At 38.6% G+C, this 21,613-nt stretch overlaps 2 protein-coding genes across 3 annotated transcripts; one reads left to right on the top strand and one right to left on the bottom strand.

Annotated features, from left to right (window-relative positions):
• Nucleotides 1-1,964: 1,964 nt before the first annotated feature.
• On the bottom strand, nucleotides 1,965-2,952 carry mrpl21 (mitochondrial ribosomal protein L21). Its single transcript, XM_044113533.1, has one exon. It carries the CDS (start codon nucleotides 2,900-2,902, stop codon nucleotides 2,312-2,314), a length of 591 nt encoding a protein of 196 aa, XP_043969468.1. The 5' UTR covers nucleotides 2,903-2,952; the 3' UTR covers nucleotides 1,965-2,311.
• Nucleotides 2,953-3,573: 621 nt separating this feature from the next.
• On the top strand, nucleotides 3,574-20,634 carry wipf2a (WAS/WASL interacting protein family, member 2a). 2 transcript variants are annotated; one of them, XM_044113531.1, is made up of 8 exons: nucleotides 3,574-4,260; nucleotides 9,389-9,528; nucleotides 10,400-10,532; nucleotides 11,488-11,607; nucleotides 12,216-12,872; nucleotides 14,046-14,285; nucleotides 16,735-16,836; nucleotides 18,046-20,634. In XM_044113531.1, the coding sequence occupies exons 2-8, from the start codon at nucleotides 9,472-9,474 to the stop codon at nucleotides 18,087-18,089; spliced, it is 1,353 nt and encodes a 450-aa protein (XP_043969466.1). In that variant the 5' UTR covers nucleotides 3,574-4,260; nucleotides 9,389-9,471; the 3' UTR covers nucleotides 18,090-20,634. The 2 variants fall into 2 exon arrangements, with proteins under 2 accessions (XP_043969466.1, XP_043969467.1); XM_044113532.1 differs by having other exon boundaries at nucleotides 3,581-4,260; nucleotides 18,049-20,634.
• The last annotated feature ends 979 nt before the right edge of the window (nucleotides 20,635-21,613 follow it).

Below are 21,613 nucleotides of genomic sequence, written 5' to 3'. Positions count from 1 at the left end.
ACATCACAACCGATTTTCAACCATGAATACCACAGCACAAAAAAACCCCTAAAGACATAATGATTTCAACAGCGTTAGCATCAAACAGCGTTAGCATAGCATAAAACCCGCAGAAGACATGGAGAGTCGAACAGAAGCTTGACTTAACTTACCTTTGATTAGGGTGACCAGACGTCCTCTTTTTCCCGGACATGTCCTACTTTTCAGACCTAAAAAAATGTCCGGGGGGAATTTCAAAATCGTCCGGGATTTTGGTCAACTGCCTCAAAATACATTAGTGCATTGTGATTACATTGCCACTCCGTTCCACTACTCCATTCCAGGTTTCTTTGTATGGCAAAGAAATCGGTAGCACATGTGTGTCCGCCGTTTCTACCCCCTGTTGGCGCATGCGTGTCCGCCGATTCTACCTACCTACCTTGGGTATTTGTGTCCAGTGATGATGAGCTGAGTCGGGAGATTTTGACTTCTAAGGATGCTCAGCCTAACAGCTGACTTTGGCTTTCAATAACAATAAATACTATTAAAATAAAATCTTGTCATTAATTATACCATTTGTTATTGCTTTTACATCACCAGAAACACTTCATCCCCACTGTGAACCATGGTGGTGGCGGCATCATGATGCGGTGATCTTTCCCAGCATTTTCCAAACTTCTGACCACAGAACCGATAAAAGTACAACAGGTTCGATCGGTTCGTGTGTCCAGTCACACGACAGGAAACCCCCAACATACCATACGTGAATTTAGAATAATCAAACACGGATGACAATGTAGAAGCAGCAGTGATAGTTTGTGGACTCATTTTAAGCGATAAAAGATAACAAAAAGAAAAGGCGTTTGATAAAAGAAGAGGGACCAGCCGCTCTATTTGCTGCACGGTGATTTTGAGGCGAGTTATTTTTTTCGTAGTTAACATTTTTAAATGAATAAACATAACCACAAATAATAAACATATATAAAAATGACCTTTACATATCGTAAATATTTCCACATATCACCTCCGATGCCCACCGGACTCTCAGTTGCCATGTCAACTGTCTGGGATCCTCCCCACTCCCCCGTTCATACGTCACCGCGCTTTCTGATTGGCTACCTGTCACATTCAACAGGCTGCGTTCTCGCTCCCAGTCGGGGAAAACCACACTGGCTGCGATAATCTGGCCAAGACAATGTTGAATATATTCAACACACCACACAACCACGTAACATACCACACAATGCAGGACGGGGCAAAATAATAATAATAGTAATAGTAATAATAATAATAATAATAATAATAATAATAAGGCTTTAGCGGGAACACCAACCTGCAGAATCATTAGAAGTGAAATAAAGGCGTCACAATCAGACTTTATTAAAATAAAAGATGGAGTTTTTTATTTTCTCGCTCAGTAACTACAGGAGCGCTAATTTTTCTGTCTATTTTTTCAGTTTTTATCGTTTTGATTTCATCCTAGAGTTAAGGAAAAAAAAATCTGGACTAAGTAACCAAATGGATTTGATCTGAAACCAAACCAATCGATAAGTTACTGAATAGATATAAATACCATTATACCAATGAAATCTATTAATCCATCAGTTCTTTATAAACAAAAAAATAATTGCGTGACTTTTCCCCCCCTCTTGGCTCTTCCAAAAGCCATCAGTAGCCATAAGTATCCATGGCTACTGATGATTTTCAAGGATCATTGTCGTGTAAACAGGGCCTAAGTGACGAAGATCCAACGGGTCAATAGTATGCTGATAATATGCTAGCTGACGTTAAAACAGCAAGGCAAATGCATGACAACCAGTGACCGTAAAAGTCTGGTCCGGCTGCAGTTAAGTTTTACTGTCATACCACCTTTGTTTGTGGTACGAAATTCGGACTTGGGTCCCAGATTAAGAAATTTAATACATTTTACGTTCACTTCCTCTGCTGTTATTGCTAAAACTACAGACTACAATTTTAAAACAGTGCAGGAAATCGCCGTCATGTTCACAACTTCTGTTAGCTGATTGGTCAGGTTGAAATTCTTACAAAAAAAAAAAATCAAAGTAAATGGCAGAAACCCAACCTGTGCTGTAAACCAGATTTGAGAAGAGCTCAATAGAATAGCGTAGGAATGCAATGACAAAGTTTTATCCCGACTAAAATAAAAATACATTTCCAACTTTACTTACAGCAGGAATACAGATCCAAACACTATACAGTATTCTGAAAGTACAACTCTTTAATATTTTATACATTGCTGAAGTTTGAACTGAACTGTTTCAGAGATACAGCACGTCCGGAACCAGATTCCCTCACAAGTCGACAGTCTGAATCAAGACAGCCGCGGGTGCAGCTCGATACTGTTGATCCTCAGGACAGTCTGCGGCTGCACGATGATCCTCTTCTTTTGGAACCGGTGTCTTTTCCAGAACACCATGTGCATTTTGGGACAGGATTCGGTCTTTTCAATCACGGTGGCTTTGACCCTGACCAGCTCCTTCCCGAGCAGAGGCCTACCGACCAGTGTGAAGTCCTCCGCCCCTACCAACAGCACTTTCTCCATGTAGATTCGGTCTCCGCACTTCGCCTCGATGTGGTTCTCCACCAGGATCAAGTCCTCGTTGGTGACCTTCCACTGGCGAGCTGCGAAGTGCACCACGGCGAACAGTCGGCCGAAGTCCTGCCTCTCGATCCGGTCGTTCACGGTGCTCACCACGGCGGCGTGTCGGCTCCGCTCCTCCTCCGCTGACACGAAGCTAGTTTGCTCCGACCACGGAGGACTGGAAAGGGAGGTCCGGGGCAGCGGGTCGCCGCTTACAGAGCTTTGTGTTCGGGCGGCACAGAGGGACAGCAGAGGGTGTAACGGTACTCTCACACCGTTTGTCCTCCACAGGGCAGCAAACCCTCGGCTAACCGCCGCCATTATCGTCTTCTTCTTCTTCTTTTGCTTCTTCTTCTTCTTTTCTATTATGGCGGATCACAAGCAACTTTAAGGTGCATACCGCCACCTACCGGACTGGAGTATGGACCTGAACAACAGAGGGAATTAAATTTATACTGAAGAAAGAGTAGCACTATTTCAACATATTTTTACTCAAGTAAAAGTAAAAAGTAGCCATCCAAGAAAGCATTTGGTAAAAAATCTATTCAAGTACTGAGTAACTAATCAAATGATCAAGTATTTAACATTTACAAATTGCATAATCAGATGGAACAAAATATAAAGTTAAGTAGAAAATTCGATATTTTAAAAGCCAAAATGACAATCACAAATATAAGTAACAAAAATCTGGCAAAATAATTTTTCCCCCAAATCAATTTCTTTAAAAACAAAAGTTATGAAACTTTAACAACGTTTTTGTATGCCTGCTGATTTTTTGGTTAGAATATGTCCATTTTTCATTCAGTCAATTTACTCACATTGGGTAGAGAATCCAGAAATTTTACTGAAGTAAGAGTAGCAATACTTCATAATAAATGATTACACAACTTTGTGAATGTAACAACTACAAGTATGAATCTAACAATTAGCCAGAAGAGTTAGCAAATTTATTATAAATAAAACATTTAACAAGTATTAGCTTGTGGGATTTTAATGAAAATATAATTAAAAAAAATCAATTAATAGGGGAGTAATTCAAAAATACCTTATTAATCCCAAATGGAAATTAAATGTTATGTTTAATAATAATCCTTCTACGCTAAGATCTTAAATTTCATACTTAGCTCAATGTTGTAGAAAAGGTGAACCACGTGACCCTGTGAAGGCCAGTTCAAAGAGTGTCGTAACTCTTTTTAAAGGCACTGGTTCCGCTGAAAGGCCTCCATTTTGCGCAGTTCATCCCACTTCCTGGTTTCTGGGAAGGAAGGGACCGACAGCAGCGGACAGTATGGCTCTGCTTGTAGGTCAGTAGTGCGGGTAAAGTCTGCCGTGACAACCAGAAACATTGAAAAGTGGCCCAGTAGTTTGTTGTATATGGCAACACGCAGAGTTGTCCTACTCGGGCAGTGACTGTAGGCAGCCGAATCGGGTTGACACTGTCAGCTTTGAAGTAAACAACTATATGCTAACAGCTAGTCGCTAACATTAGCCCCGGCTAACCTGTGAATTTCTTCGGCGGCGTAAAGCCACACTACTGCGACCTGCCAGCAGCCTTCCTCGAGCTGTTTCTTTTTTTGTTTGTTTGTTTGTTAATTTTTACCATACTGCTTCAACGAGAGACTGCCACGCCAGCACTTTCCATTCATGTTGTTTGGGCAAACGAGAGTACCGAAGCTCCGGTGAGTAAATGTTTGGCTTAAGTCCTCCTGAGTTTCGGCCAGGTATGTTGTTGCCATGTCTGGGAGCGGCTATGCAACCTGTCTCGGCCTGACTGAAGTTTCTGTCACAAGTTACACGTTTCTGCTTGCCCGAAACTCGGTGTTATTTAATTCTGGAAAACGTAGTCGGCAGGTTACATACTGTAAAAGGTTCACATATGAAATATGTCATTGTGGGGAATCAGGTGGATCAGTGGTAGAACGTGTGCACCAGTCCTCAAGGCAGCTGGCCCTGGTTCGATTCCCGGTCCTGGAAAATTAACTGACATTCTTCTTGTCGAGCCATTTATGAATAAAAACCAATAGTGGAAAAAGTAAAATGAAAATCATTTTTTAAAAAGTGATTTAACTACATCGAAAGATCTTACCTGTGGTGTTGAAATCGTAACTGCCCCACGTTCATGTATGTGTTTTACTTTTGTATCCGGTGACTTGTTGGGTATGAAGAGCACTCTAAAATGATGTACTGTGTTGATTATAAACATTAAATGGTGGATTGATGTTAAATCAGTTTATCTAACTTATTTTTTTTAGAAGCAGGCATTTAATTTATGAAATAATTTTATGTCACTTTTAGGTTTTACCTCTGTTATTGTTAATCCTTTAATTAGTAAAATGGTTTATGTGATCCCTTTATTATATTATGTTAATATTTAACATGGGGAATCAGTCTAGTTTTGGCCTAAATAAATAATTCTTTAACACAGTAGCTCAGTTTATTTCCTTGATCACAGAAACATCCTACTTCCTCCTCTATAGCTGGTTTCAGAGTTTGGTAGTAACTAGTTAAATGTAATGAGTTACATTTACTTGAGTAAATGCAGTGGATCATACTTTTCTGAATATAAAATAATCTAAAAATGCACATGATTTCGAATTCATTGGCAAAAAAGAAATTACTTTAATGAGATACATTTTCTTACATTCTTTGTGGAAATACTTTGCATGAAAACACCAATGAAAAAGTGCTAAAACTTAAAAGAAAAAAAAAAGGTTAAATTTCGAACATTGCTCCATTCTTTAGCATTTTTGTCCAGTTTTATTTGAAACTACGGTGGAGGTTTTAAAAGAGACCCTTACTTAACCAATGAAGATACAGACATTCCTTTTGTGGACCTACAAGGCACCAATGGGTGCTCAAACCAAAAAGAAAGGTTCTCAATCAGGGGATGTGTCCTGATTGGGAATTGAGCACTGCGATCACAAAATAAAGCGACGATCAAAGAATATTTGAATAATCTGTTTCCTAGTTGGTGACTCCACTCCTTATCTCTATGGTTTTACCTTGGCGCTGTGATAATATAGCTGTAGTGATAGAGCTGCATTCAATACCACCATCTGAACTATTTAAAATTCAAACATTTTGAAAAAAAACCAAACTAAATCCCGGATATTTTTTTTTTTACCTACACCATTAAAAACATTTTCAGAAACTACATGTATTCAAGTCTAGGTCTGCAGCTAACTACTAATTTAGTAATATGCTATTTTCTAATATGTTAAATGTGTGTAACTGTTTTTGTATTAAATGCTTCTTTATGATGTGGACTTATTATAAAGAAGATAAGTAGCTATTGTTACGACAATAAACAATCGATTTTTCTGACGATTAATCATTATTTTAATTAAAGAAATAAACATATTCTACAGATTTTTCACTTAACCACTTCACCTTTTTTTCTTCAGTATTATAAGGATTATAATATTGTATAAAAAAAGATGCAAATAAACTAGGGATTCACCGATATGAAAATTGATATCCAATTTTAATACTGCTGTTATATTTCTCAATATTGTATTTATATTTCAGTTTAGACAAATTGAGAAAGAAGACGACCAGGAACGAATGGCAACAAGATGAAAACAAATATTTGTTGTTAATATCGGCCTGGTTTTATTTACCAGATCAACACCAATATGTTAAAAATGACTAATATCGGCAGGTGCCGATATATTGTGCATCACTAAAATAAATCAAGTTGCTTTTTTTAAATAATGAATATTTTTATGCCACATGAGGAATTTTTAAATATTTTTGTACAGTTTTACTGCTCTGAATATTTAGTTTTTCCAGCAAATGACAAGTATGTACAATTATCAATTAACTGATCACTAAATTAGTTTACAAGGATTTTAAATTTCACAATTAATCCGATTGTTTTCAGCTCTAATCAGGTCTTTAGTGAGGTGTGAAAGATATTGCACACATTAAATTTAGCATACTTAACGTATGCTGTGCGTCAAAAGTGTGAAGCCAGACTCAAACCTCAGATGCTTTTCTAATGTGTGAAATGATCAAGGGGATTAATCTTAATCCACTTAATCTGGTGCTTTCACACCTCTGAGTGAGTTGGTTTGTAAAATGTCCCTGTCCCTGACCCAGACGTTTCTGCTGCTGTGCTTTTCTGTTGACACCGATTCACCGACTGGACTTGACTGGTGAGATTCCTGCAGCGTTTCTTGGAGAAACCCCACAGCCGCGCTCCATCAGGGCGAGGGAGGGACCAGCGCTGCAGGCATAATCCAGCTAAAGGCCTAAACTGGTTTGGAGAGATCCAGTGACCTCAGACATGTTGCACCATCACTCTGCCAGAGTGATGGTGCAACATGTGTCTTTCATGGAGTCTGAATGTTCATATTTAAAGTAGCATGTTGCGTCTAAATCACCACCACAGGGTTAGAATAGTTTTGGGATTTTAATTTAGTTTAGTTTTAGTTTTATTTCGGCTAATTTAGTTAGTTTTTATTATATTTTAGCATGTTTGCTAGTTTTTCTGACTTTAATGTCCAATTTCTGACTTAAAATGATTACTTTTTAAAATCAAACTTCTGAGATTAAAGTAATAATGCTGAATTTATGTCTCAATTCTGACTCTTCCTCAGAATTATAATTTCTTTTCTCATAATTACCGTTTGTCTTCGGTGTTCCTAGAATCTGACTTCAATCTGTGAACTCTGGTGTTAATATAACTTTTTTTTATCAGAATGTCTAGATCAAAGTCTGACATGTATATATATATATTTTTCTTTTTTTTTTCTTTTTCCCCAGTGGCCCTAATCCTTTTCCATAATGCTGAGACTAAAACAAGCCAAATAATAAGGATTTATAATATAAAAAATATATAAATAATAGATAGACATATCTATCTATTTAATATGGATAAATAGGACTATAGTTTGGCTTTAATCTTTCAAATAATACAACAGGGTTTATCATTTCCAGTGTCTTCATTTGGTAATCATTGAGAATGCAACATTTTTTGCTCACCTTTGTTTGTGCGATGACTCACAATCTAATTTTGTGGTTTTCATCAATTTCCTTTTCCATGGCGACACGGTTACCTAAACTCCGCTTCACGTCTGTCTCTTGTGTTTTGTATGAAAGTAAAGCTGGTGGGACGAGAATCATTACATTATTTTTGCGGTATGAAAAGCAGGAGCGAAAATGCTTTGCAGTCTCATCACAGAGACGCTTTATTATCCTGGTGGTTGGAATGACCGTCGGCACCAGGAAGAGATTCAACTCGTCACAAACGCGTTCAGTTTCTATAAAATAATGAAAGAGTACACGTAAAACAGGCTTAGCATTAATACTACTTTGAATGTTTATGTATAATGTACGATGGTAGATGAGGGCCACTGCAGGTAGAAAATAAAAAACGGAGGACATTTCTGCCAAAAAAATTATAGAAATTTTCTATAAAATCTTGGAAATTCCTGAGTTTGAAAAGTGAAAAATGTTCTGGAAAAATTTCAGAAATTTTGAGATTAAACTCAGGAATGTTTTAGAAAAGAAACATTCCTGAGTTTGAAAAGTCAAACATTTTCTGGAACTCAGACCTTTTGAGATTAATATCAGAAATTTACACTTTTTTTTTTTGTTTCTTTTTTTAATTTCTGAGGTTAAAAAGTGAAAATTTTAAACATTTGAAATTTCCTAGTGGTTTTTTTTTAATCTCTGTTTTCTGAGAATGTATTTTGGCAGAAATGAACTTTTCTCTATTTTCACTGGCCCTTATACACCGTCGTAATGATGTGTATAATGTGACCACAGATAATTTTTTCACTGCAGCACAAATATTATTTAACAGGAACAAATTGTGTTTTTATTGGTTCCATATTTATGCTAAGAATATGATGTTTTGCAGAGAACAATATCTGTTTGTTTTTTTTAACTATTCAACATTATTTTGATAGTTTTGAGGAGATTGCTTGACGTTTGGTGTAAACTTGCTTCTTCTTCTGAAAGAAATGGGAGCGTATTTCTTCCAGAGACCTGATATATTTGTCACATTTATGCCAACTAGGCTGCTCTCCGGTTACAGTGTTAGTTCAGTGACGTGTTGCAATACCTGCACACAGGTAAACATGTTGCGAGCAAACTTGCAGGTGCAAATAAACCATGTTGTTTTACTTGGAATGAACTTTGAATTGGATGGAATAAAATGTGGGAATGAAGGGTGCTGGGTAACATTAACACTTCCTGTGTTATCCACTCCATTTGTTTACAACCAAATGTAAACAAATAGACACAGTTTTATGCTACTGCAAGTGCGGCTTGCCTGGAAAATATGTAGTGCCGCCCCTTTAAATCCATTTTTTCTCTATTCTGATTGTTAGTTTGGACTTTTGTAATTGTGCTGCACAACTTATTTAGGCTACTCTTGAGGATCTGCTCATTCACGTCTGACTTTTGACATCGGAAAGATTTTTTTGCCCCCTCTACTTATGCTCTGTTTAATTTTATTTTTGTGACCAACTGTTGTTACCTGTAGATGATTGCATGTAAACCCCAGAACATCATTGGTTTCTGAAATGCTACGCTCAGTTATGTAAAGTAACTTTTATAAACATTTCTTTACATATTTTTTTGAAACTGTCACCACGTCGTGACGGTACGAAACAGACGCATTGAGTTACTGCGACGTGATTGGCTGATTATAAATCATCTTTTATAAGCATTTGAAAAGAGATTTGCATTTCTGCAAATGCGTTTTGCATTTGCTGAAATGGAAAATGCAGCTTCAGGGTTGAATAATTGTCTAAACTTTCACTTTAAGTTTAAACGTGCGTTTTTTTTGTTTCCCAGAGAGTCGGTGTATGCTGTCATTAAGAAGACAGTAACTCCATTGGCCTTTGACCCCCAGAGAGAGTTCCCAGTAGAGGGACAGGATGCCGATTCCTCCTCCCCCTCCGCCGGGACCCCCACCTCCCCCAACCTTTAGTCAGGTGAGTGACTGGAGCTAACACATATAGCTTTTTTACTAATAGCTTGCAATCAAAGTGAATTTATGGCTGGTTCTGCTATGACAGCACACTTGGAGTCAATCATTAAAGGAGTGTTTTTCAGAAATACGCTTGGTTTAGTCTCTTATCAGGAAAAGAAAAAGGAAATATGATATTTTCTTTGGAGTCTGAAAAAACAAAAACAAGATTAAGTTGCCCATTTGTACCCATTCAGGTTGACAAGACCTGAATGGTCGCTCAAGGAAACAATGAAGGAAACAGAAATATGATATTGTGACTGTTAAGGCTGACCTATTATGCTACCTTGAACACGTTTATTGCTTTTTTGCACAAAGCCGTTCTTAGATAATGAGATTGGAGTCTGGTCAGTTCTGCCTATTTTCTGATATGTTAGGGCGTTGTGTCACTTTAAATCTAAACAAGCTACTTCTGGCCGCGCTCCCTAACTTGATGTTTACGCTCGCTTGTGAAAATGGCTGCAAACAAATGCAAAATTATACAACAATTCATCTTTAAAAAGCAGAAGTCGAGCCTCCTGCACAACCAACAGTAATGCAGCAAGCAGTTTCTGGATGGTAAACAAAACGGTCGTTTTTTTTCCAGCAGCCATTGTACAGTGCTGCACAGTAAACGTGCTGGAGCTCAGCTTGGGTTGCTAGGTAACAGCGCAATACTTGTGAAATGTGACTAGCAGTTAGGAGGTTTTTGATGGGTTTCCCAGACACCATAAGATGTGAACCTTTTGCCAGAGACCAGCTGGGTTGTTTTTAGAAGCAGTAGAGGCTCAAATAAAGTCTGAAATCATGCAAAACGTGAATTTTGCGTAATGGGTCCCCTTTAACATGTTCCCCAGGCCAACACCACGCCTCCGAAGCTGAATCCGTCTGAGGCAAAAGGCCGTGGAGCCCTGCTGTCAGACATCTGCAAAGGAGCCAGGCTGAAGAAGGTCACTGAAGTCAATGACCGCAGCGCTCCAGTACTGGACAGTGAGTAGCAATGAGACTGCAAACTTGAACTCCATTTACTTTTTTACTAAAGATGTTCAAATGTCTCCACATGCTTGCTGACTGATCAGTTGTGATCTGTTCTGTGTGGAAATTAGTATTTAGCTTATGCCTTTCTGTCATCTGTTATCTTTTATTCTTTTCTTTCTCCCCTCCAGGGGGTCTTTTGTGGGCTCTAGTGTTCCTTCTGACAGGAACGGGGGGAAAAAAAGGGGGGAGACATTTGGCAAATAACACCGGGTCCGGGAATTGAACCCGCGACGGCCGCGTTGAGGACTCTTTCTTTCTGTTCAGCTAAATTCTGCGATCAAACTAAATCGGATTTGGGTCGTTCAGACTGCTTTGAAAAAGCCAGTTTTGGGTTTTCATTTGTATGTGAACGTAGCCTAAAATGGATTCCTGATCCTGCATACCTGAATCAAATAAAATTTGTTGGACAGTAGATCTCGCAGGATTTAAAGATAATTATCTGATTAGGGCGGAAAGTGTCAAACGTCTCTTTCACAAAACGGTTCTGTCATAAACCCGAAACAACAAACCCATGTGAAGTTTCCACAATCAATCCAGAACCAAAGCAGCTTAAGAGTGGAGCACTTCATGTTCGATACATGAGGAGAAACTTGCATTTTAACGGACGTCCCTTTGCTCCACATTTGGCCAAACAAGCACTCCATTGCACAGTCTTCCCGGCAATAAAGCTTCCTGGATATGCAAACAGAATACTAATAAACAAATGTGGCTGGCTAATTCGGATCTGAATGCATCCTTACATTCCTGATCTGATGCCGTCCACTCATGATCTCGTCATCCAAAATGCATGGAAACACCGACTGTGAATGTTTTTGTTCAAATATTCGTCATAGAGTTTGATATTCGTATGAATAATTTCAGTGAATACTGGTCAGCTTTAATGGGTTTTACTGCATCTTTTTACCAGAACCTGGAGGAGGCGGAGGCGGAGGTGGAGGTGGAGGAGGCGGCGGTTTTGGAGGTGGAGGCCCGGTTGGAATGGGAGCGCTTTTCAAAGGAGGCGTTCCCAAATTACGTCCAGCTGGAGGTAAAAGTCATTTCTAATGTTTTCTATGCAGAGTTTTTCCAGATAATCTGTGTAAATTAAAGCTAAAGATCACATTGAATGTCTTCATGCTCTGTTACACCAGACTAAAAAAACTTTCAGAGCTGAATTATGTATGAGAATCTGAAATTTACCAATATTCTGCTGGATTATAGCGTTTGATACAACTCTGTACCGACTGACAAGTAACGTTTCAGTAAAATAGTTCCACTGGCAGATTATTTCACTTATAACAAGACAATTCTCCAATACTAATCCCAATAGAATTAGTATCTTCATCAATATAAATAAATCATTGAGTTAAAAAAAGCTCCTATGTTTTAGTACCTTTCGGTTAGTTTTGTCTTATTTCAAATGCACTAAAATATTAACAGTATAACCTGGACTAAAGATACTTGGTGATAATTTACTAAAGTTAATTAGTAAATTATTTTACTAATATTAATTTATTAGTAAAATAAATTACTTGGTAAGATTTTGTGTTTTTTCTGTGCAGAGTTAAACCTCTGTATCGGTTTCTGTAGTGAAAAAGTGCCTCCCTCGTGTAAATCTCCATTTCATGAAGTCCACCTTTCCTTTCTGTCCTCCAGATGGTTCAGTCGGCAGATCTGCCCTTCGACCCCAGGGGTCACGACCTGCAGCTCCTCGCCCCCCTGGCGGTCGCTCCACCTCGCCCATCCCGGCCAACAAGCCATCTTCATCGGACCACCAGCGGTCCCACCGCCCCTCGCTGCCGGACATCAGCCGCCCCCCCGGCAACAATTCTTCCAGCGGTGGGATGAAGCACAGCACCTCTGCTCCTCCGCCTCCTCCCCCCTTCAGCAAAGGTAGCCGTGGCAACGCTCCTCCCACCCCGAACCAGAAAGGTCCATCCTACAGTAGAGACAAAGTTCTTCCTCCAACTCCCACCAGAGGCTCCTCCTCCTCCTCAAGCAGCAACGTCAAGTCGAATCATTCCTCCAGCAAACCGCCAAGCAGCGGCTCATCGATGCCACCGCCTCCTCCGCCCTACAGGCCGAGCGGCACCGCCAACGGGCCGTCACAGGTAGACAGTGGTGGAGCTCCGGAGCTTCCTCAGAGAAAAAACTCGCTACGCAACAAACGGACCTCAGGTGGCGGAGGTGGCGGAGGCGGCGGTGGCCAAGGTCGTAACCACGCCCCGCCACCGCCTCCGGTGCCGCCTTCTTCCTCCCAGCAGGTCAGCAGACCGCCACCGCCAGCCAGAGAACCACCTGGACGCAAAACAGGTAGGAACTTCTCAGAAAGTCAAGTAAATTTAACCTGTTTATAAAATGCACAAGGGTTCCCAGAATACTAGCTAACAGGCGCCAGTGGAGTCATCCACCAGCCCGTCGTGTTTTAGAGTTAAAAATGTTTAAAGTTGAGCCGCGGCGGTGGCACAGGGAAAACCGCGGCCGATGTATGGAGGACTTAGTCCTCGATAATCCTGTCGCAGGGTCAAGTCCCGGCCTGATGACCTTTGCCACACGTCTTCCCTCTCTCTCATAACCCGCCTTCCTGTCAGACAACTGAATCAAAGGCCTCTTGAGCCAACAAAACCTTAAGGAAATGTTTAAAGGTAACAGGAAGGTTGACTACGACTCTGTAGTTATGTGTTGTTGGAAGAGATTAACGATATCTAAACAACAACTATAGTCTTAAAAAAAAGGTCAACATTAAAAACAAAGCAATTAAAATAATTATTATATATTATAATTATAGTAATTTGCACTAATTTAAGTGTTCAGAGTTTTTTAATCCTAAATCTGTGACTTGTCTCTTGTTGGCATGAAAAACAGAAATAAACTTTTTTCTTTTTTTCACATACTGACCAACTGCACTTCCATCCGTTTTACCAAATAGTCTCTTTAGCCATTCTTTGTCACTGCTGTAAAAAGGAACCTAAACATGCAAATGTGCAGTTAAGTCAAACATACAAGTTTATTGGTCAAATTTCTCTGACAGGAGAGCAGAAGAGGACAGAGGCTGATTTTTAAACTTTTGTTGAGGTAGATAAGATTGGTGGAAAAGATCAGATGTACTTTTTCTAATATCTATGGAAGTGGGTGAAAAGATCTGAATTGGGGCGTTCAGACTGTTTTGAAAAGAAAAACTACCCTAAAATTACTTGCAAACTGTACAAGCCCAGTAATATTTTGACTTCAGATTAATCTAGCATTGTTAAAGGCTTTGATTTTTGAAGTTAAATGTTTGGTCTCTCAACTGTTATCTAAACCTCACATGTTGCTAGGCTACGCATGTTGCCAAGCAACAAATCTTCTGATTTGTTTTTTGCTTTTTTTGAAATGTTTCTGGTTTATTGTATTTTATTATATAGCAACATGTTTTTAAGCTAAACTATGAACTTATTGGAGTTTCATCAGCTCCTTTCAATAGTTAAATTTGTGTTTTCACCTCAGTCCCTCAGTTGCCTCCTTCTGGTTCTCGTAATGGTGGAAGAGACGCTCCTCCACCGCCCCCGTACCGCGGGCATAGTACCGGAGTTTCAGAACAACACGGCCGGGCGAAACCCCCGCCGCCCCCCGCGCCCTCGCCCATCTCATCTTCCTCATCCTCCCGGACCCCGGCTGGACCTCCTCCTCCTCCTCCACCTTTCAGGAATGGCCACTCCACGGGTCCTTCCTCCAAATCCATCACGGGTGAGTACAAACGCCATCTAGTGGAACAAATTATTACCTTAATTTAATCTACTTTGTTCATTTAGCAAGTGTTATATAATGTTATGGGTAAAGTAATACAAGTATGTTATGTCCTTTATAAAATGACATCTAGAAACAAAACATGACTGCATCATGATTTAAGTATTTCATAACCAAGGTTTCCCTCAGAAAACTAGCTAAGAGTTGCTACGTCGGTCATCCAACGGCCCATTGTGTTTTGTGAATAAATTTTTTTTTAAATTGACAGAAAGTTGAAAATATAATACCTAAACACCAACAATAAAGTCTTAAAAAATCATTAAAGAAACATAAACAAAACAATTAAAATAAATATCAAGCTTTTGAACTTCGATTATTTTGTCCTAATTAAATTGTTTTCACTGAATAAAAAATAGACACTGGACCTGTTGCTGTCTTTTAATTTATTTGTTTTTGTTCACATACTGACCAACTGTGCTTCCAACAGTTTCACCCAACAGTCTCTGACCGTCTTTGCTACGACTGTTACTAGTGTATAAAAAAAACTATAACAAATAAACAAAGAAAGCTTAGCTTGCTGGGGGCAGAAGTTGAGCCTGGAGGCTGCCAGGCTCTTACACTGGCGGAAACCCTGATATCAGTCTATCGATAATTATTGATGTTTTTGGGGGTTTTTTAATATCTGAAAATTTACCAAACGGGTTCCTGTTTTATCCACAGTTTTCACTCCATGCTGTTGTTTATTTTTTAGCAGTTATGAGGCAAAGTGAAACTGCTGCTTGTTGAGCTAGTTGCTCAACAAGTTGTTGCCAGGCAACCAAAGAATGACCGGGTTGCTAGGTAACCAAGGAGTCAATTACTTGATTCCACCAACTTCGCCTGCTGGCCTTGAGAGTTTGAGCGATAAACACTTAATATTGGAATATTAAGTTTTCCATCAGATGCTGGAAAATCTGAAGGAAAATTCAACATCTAACAAAAAAAACTAAATACTTATTGAACTTGGGGTGTTGATAGATGATGATAGATCTATCATGATAGATCATTTCTATGATAGATATGGACGTCAGGTGTGATAGACACATGATCTATCCCAATATATATCATTGTGCAGTCCTAGTAGCCTACAGACTTTTATTCTCTGTAGTATATTTGAAATCAGTTTTAAAGCTCTGAATCAGGGTCCTGTGGTGGAGCAGGGGCAAAGCACAAACCGCATATTGTGGCCTTACTCCTCGTGGTCTCAAGTTCGATTCCCGGCCTGGCAACATTTTCTGCATCTCTTCCTTCTGTCTCATTACCCTGTTTCCTCTCTAACTACTTTCAAATAAAGGTCACTACAAACTGTACAACAAAACCTTAAAAAAAGAGCTCTGAATCAGAAAACAGTCGGTTCTTGTTTCAGATTCAGAGCTTCATTTATTATCATCTCATTACTCGCTGTTACTGGTCCATGCGAGTCTTTTAAATGGAACCAGTTATTCTGCTGGTGAACTGTTTTGTTTGTGATCTTGATGTGTTGAAGCTGTCAGCGGTGAACAGTCGTGGATAGTCAAATGTCCTCCTTCAGCTATGCAAACAAGGCTTTTGTTTCCTGCTGTTCTTCACAAATCAGGAGTACAGCAACAGTTCTTAGAGTACTAGCTATGTGTTCATATGTTTATAAGGAGTTAATCTGAATCAAACACTTCCCTTTGAGAGCAGCATGCAGCAGAGACCAGCTCACTTAAAGGACAAAAAACACTAAATACTTATTGAACTGGTAAACTCTGGTCAATTTGGCACTAAAGTTGCAACATTTGTTACATTCTGAGCTGCTGTGGTTCGCTTTCACACTGCACTGTGTCAAACAATGCAGACCCTTTGAAAAACCTCTTTACCCCTCCTCTCATGGGGGCGCTGCATCAAGAACTACTGAAGGAAACAACACAAAAACCTTTGAAGACGCTGAGCATAACTTTCTTCCATACACAATGTAAACAAAAATGGAGCAGCGTCACATTTTAATGATTGTAGGATTTCTCTTTAGATATTTGGTAAAAGACAAAGAGCCGTTTCTCCCCTTAGTGTTAAACTCTCACATTTATTTTGGTTGTATTTACCCACAATGCCCTGCTCTGTAGTCCATTTCCTGGTTTTGAAGCGGTCTCTAGTTCGCTTGGTGTTCATATATGCATTCAAACCACACCAGAGTTCATTTCGACTGAACCCAGACCTAGATTTTTAGGCGGACCAGAGTTCGCTTTGCAAAGTTCGATTCTGCATTCACACCTCTTCAAACGAACAGGACTTTCTAAGTAAACAAAGTAGAGTTCTTGGAAAGCGAACTAAACCATCATTCATTTATTTTCCTCCGTTGTTTTTGCATCAACGAAGGAATCTGTTGTAACAAACTAATCATCAGCCTGATGATCTAATTTTCCTTTGTCATATATTTTTTTTCCCTCAGATGATTTTGAGTCAAAGTTCAACTTCCACCCCATTGAAGATCTTCCACCTCCTGAGGAGTTCAGGCCCTCCAACCGGGTTTACCCCAGCAAATCTGACAGGGGTACGTCTGCACTCACTGTTCAGTTATTACAGTTTAACATTTATAGAGCAGCAGCAGCAGCAGCAAGAAGAGCTGGTAAATAAATAAAACACACTGAAACTCAAAAGGTAAAGATTGACAGACACAAAACGGGAACTGCATTAAGCAGAGCTCAAGAGCTTTTGAGCCAAAATGGAGATGGTGCCCCCTCCTGGTGGAGAGAAAACATAAAATAATTTTCATTTTAGATTTCAGCACCAAAACAAATCCTGGCTGAGATCTGATTCGAGGATTGTGCTGCCAGACCTTATCCTGAAATAAATAATAATAATAAAGTAATTATGAGTCCTTTTATTAAATCTAATATTATATATTTTATTATCCTACTCAGTTTCACATTCCTTTGGATTGAACTATGCAATTATTGAAAATATGTTCTGCTTTTTCTCTTCCTGTTTTATTTATATATGTATAATCCTGGAATTGTTCTTTGGGTGATAGAAGTCTGACTTTGTAACAGTCTTTAAGTGGCTTTGGAGGTTCAGCTTTGAGTTCATCACCAGATTTCAGGCCTGATTGCTGGTTTCTACCTGTAATAACTTAAAGCTTGGTGTTGACTCTGGATCATTCATCTTTTGGTCCAAGGATAAAACCTTGGTTTTTTTGTTTGTTTTTTTTGGACAGTGCGCAGCTAGCTCCTCCAGAGCTCTCACAGCATCGCACAGTCCATTAAAAGCTGTTCAATCCATAGCTCTTTTGTAAAATGACCAACTACAATTTCCCCAAGATGCTGCATACGTAGCCGCTACAGCACCTGAATAAAACACCAATGTCTCTTCTGATTGGGTGATGCTAGTGCAGCTGCTGAATTATGATTTTATCTCATGTAACCGTTTACATCAAGCACTGCCATTATTTTTAACGACTTATAGCATGAACAAGCTTATTCACGTGTGATTTTAATTCAATTTCTTATTTAATAAAAACACTGCAATTGCAAGAAAAAATGTTTTTATACATTAGCAGAATATGAACAAAAATTTTCTCACGTTTGCAATGAAAACGCAGCTGTCGTATTGTAGAGCTGTGTATCATCTGCGTTGCTAAGGTAACCAGCCCATCCAACGTGGATGGGATGGATGGATAGAATGGTGGGTGGATAGATGGGTGGATAGATGGGTGGGTGGGTGGATGCCTGGGTAACGGTTGTTTCTGTTTTTCCGTGCCCAGCAGTGATGAGAGGAGCTCCTCCAGCGCCACCTGTGGGGAGGTGAACCAGTTTCCACTCAGGACATGAACTGTGTCAGAGGACATAATGAGCCAGCAGGGGGCGGTGGAGAAACACGCGACTCTTAGACACACTACACATGAAACAACGGTAAGCCAGCCCGACGCACTGCGGCACAAACAACGCAAAGTTTTGACACCGCATGAGAGAACAAAACCGGACTCTGCTCAGCTCCACCTCCTCCAGCGATGGGACGCGACACGACATATCAGGACCAGAACTCTGAATTATTCTTTTAATATGACAACTATTATGATTCTTCTCAATTCTAAACTTGGCTTCTATTTTTTTTTTTTATTGGGTGTTATTATTATGTCTTTTTAGGGGGAAAATCAACTTTATAAATGGAAACTATGTTGTTAAATGTTTCTGAGAAGCTCTTTGCACCACAGATGTGGGGTTGTTGTGTTTAGTTTTTTGGTTAATCGCCGTTCCCGTTGCCAGGTAACGGCGTTCCTTTGCAGCCAATTTTTTATTTTATTTTATTTTTTTCTGCGTGCCAAAAGCTTTTTGAGTCACATTATTTTTCCTCCGTATGTAAAATAGATTTTTACATCTTGATGCTGTCAATTTTTTACTTTTGAAGAGGGAATGCATTCCTTTTTTCCACTTTTCCTTCTTTCTGAATGTTCATATTTCTATCTTCAGGCGATTTTTGCACTTCACCTTATCCGCTAAAACCAACACTGTGCATGATGCTGATTTATGCACTTTAGAGATAAAATATTTCTTATTCAGTAACGTTTGTGTAACATTATAAGCTTGTTCAGTGATGTTACAGTGACCGGATCGTCACTGTTTAGTCGAGCATTAACCCAAACCAGGTTAGAGGATTTATTGGGATTTTCCACCAAAGTAGTTCCAGTTCTTTAATGGTTCTATTACGATCCAGTTTGGTTTTTTTTCGCAGAGAACCGGCTCTAATTGTACAATATCTGAGGCACTTTATTGACAACGATCCCAGAGATTTTATCTTTTTTTTCTGTCTGAGCTGCCAACAGGATTTACATCCTGATTAAGTAGATTTATAAACACCAGGCCCAAGAGTACTGCAAAAAAACTAAATCTTACCAAGTATTTTCCTTATTTCTAGTGCAAATATCTTACTACACTTGAAATGAGACAAAACGTTTCTTGCTGAAAAGTTACTTGTAAGTTCAGTTTTGTCTTATTTCAAGTGTATGAAGATATTTTCTCTGGAAATAACTAACACTGACTTTTCAGAAAGACACATGAGCTTGTTTTCATATTGATTTAAAAAAGTTCAAGTTCCGCTGGCAAATTTCACATATCTGTGAAGTAATCTGCCAGTGGTACTAGAACTTTATCATCAACATTAAGGAATTATTTACTTAAAACAAGCTCATATATTTTGCTGAAAAATGACTTAAGTTAGTTTTGTCTGAGTGTGTTGGACCTGAGCCATCTCCAATGCTAATTTACCTCCTTATGGGCAATGAAGCATTATTTTTTATTAACTTACAGTTTTACTTTTAGATCTACATTCAGAACTGAAACCGGTTTGGTGGAAAATCCCTTTAGCTGCAGATTTTCCTAGTTGGGTGGAGTTTACCTGAAATAGTCATATATAGATATATACAGTACGGACCAAAAGTTTGGACACAAATATGTCCAAACTTTTGGTCTATACTGTATATCAGAAATCTTTCAGGAGGTAAACTTAAAAGCTATTCGTTCTTTTCTTTTTCCACAGAGACATTATGATTTTTATTTTCTATGCAAGGAACAGTTTGTAGTTGTAAATGGTAGCAGCTAATAAAACGTTGAACACTAAGTGCCAGAAAACTGTTTAAATCAGTGCTTTGTTTTACTTTTTTAGGATCTGCTAAACTTCACTTTAAAACACTAATCGCTCTCATAGATTAATTGATAAAATGGAGGCGGAGGATGAGGTTAGTTGGTGATTTCTCACAGAAGCAGCGTTTCTTGCTGCTCTTTGCCTTACGCCAGGCCGACTTCACTTCTCTTTGGTACTTTGTGGCTTTTACAGTTTATTTTGTCTTTTCAGGTGACGGCCAGAAACAAAATAGGAAACAAGTGTATTTGAAAATGCAATAAATATTGTATATTTACACTAAAGAATGATAATCCTAATTACTGATCTATTTTTGTGACGTAATACGTTTTTGTGATATAGGAAAGTTTCTCCAGCGGTGAGTGAGCTCCAGTCTGACTACCTGGAGCCTCTGAGTATTCAGTCGCTGGGGTGAACGATGTTCTGATGCATGTCAGTTTTTCACCAGCCGGTTGTTTTTATTTTTTGTATGACTCCTAAAGATTCATCAGGTGATAAATAGACGAGTGATCGACGGCGGTGACGTTATTGAACCTGCACTTTCCTTACTGGATGTAAACTCACCTCTGACACATGAGTGATCTGTCACGATGGTTTCACGTTGCTCACTCTGAAAAACAGGAACCAAGTGGTGGATATTCGTTTTTAATCTTCTTTTTTTTTTCCATCTGAAATAAATTCAATAAAATACATTCCTGTTAGGGGATAAAAGGTATTGGATTCATTGTCTCGTGTTGTTTTTGCTTGATTTTAATGTTTCTGTAACATACTAGAAAAAAAATATTTGGAAATTTTCACTTTCTGAAGAAAATTGGTGACTAAATGGAAATTACTGCAGATTCATTCATGAATGTCGTCAAAGCACCTACCTACTACTTTCTCTGCATTCGATGAATACTTCCAAGTTAATATTTAACATATTTTCATATTCATGTTTGTCACCGTACAAATGAAAACTGATTTAACTGCTAAAATATTTCAGAATACAACTGTTAAAGTCTTTAGGAAAAAAAGTCCCTAAAGTAATCAAGTATCAATTGATTACTGCAATTGATACTTGCAGTAATCAATTTGATTAAATATCAGATCTTACTGGGACATTAGTAATTTAATCCTAGAAATGTTCTTCAGGTGATAGAAGGCTGACTTTGTAACTATCTTTATGTGACCCTGAGAGTTCAGATCTGAGTTACCCAGAAGAAGTAGTTATATATATATATATATATATATATATATATATATATATATATATTATTATTATTATTATTATTTTTATTTTTTTTTTACTTATCCAAACATCAGCATCTCAGCTTTAAGCCACATTTTATAAAATCCAGTAACATCGATAGTCACTCTACTCACCAACAGCCCCAACCAGACACAAAAAGGTTTTGCGTCTTTAATGTTTGCTATATTAAAGACGCATCATATCTCATCTGCCATCTGTAAGTCACCAGAACAAAAAGTTTTGCCAACCAACTGAGGGATAGCAGTAGAATCAGAATCAAATAATTGAAAAATACAAAGTTTCCACTGATGAGGATTCATTTGGTTTACATAGAAGTTATTTATTCTGCTTTTGAAATGTTTAACGACATTTTGATTGTTATAGACATGAGATTCATGTTGTTTATGTTTATAGCACTTGATAAAATCAGACAATAAAAGACAACTGTGATAATTCTTCACAAAAA

This window comes from Gambusia affinis, linkage group LG04, assembly GCF_019740435.1.
Source record: "Gambusia affinis linkage group LG04, SWU_Gaff_1.0, whole genome shotgun sequence".
NCBI lineage: Eukaryota > Metazoa > Chordata > Actinopteri > Cyprinodontiformes > Poeciliidae > Gambusia > Gambusia affinis.
Note: the sequence above shows the minus strand (reverse complement) of the source record. Positions and strands in the feature narration are given on the sequence as shown.

Bases quoted from the DNA above. Each gene is read 5' to 3' on its own strand.
- mrpl21 (XM_044113533.1), bottom strand. From the start codon at position 2,902: ATGGCGGCGGTTAGCCGAGGGTTTGCTGCCCTGTGGAGGACAAACGGT.
- wipf2a (XM_044113531.1), top strand. From the start codon at position 9,472: ATGCCGATTCCTCCTCCCCCTCCGCCGGGACCCCCACCTCCCCCAACC. The intron at 9,529-10,399 runs GTGAGTGACTGG...CATGTTCCCCAG, and splicing joins CTCCCCCAACCTTTAGTCAG to GCCAACACCACGCCTCCGAA. The intron at 10,533-11,487 runs GTGAGTAGCAAT...TCTTTTTACCAG, and splicing joins CAGCGCTCCAGTACTGGACA to AACCTGGAGGAGGCGGAGGC.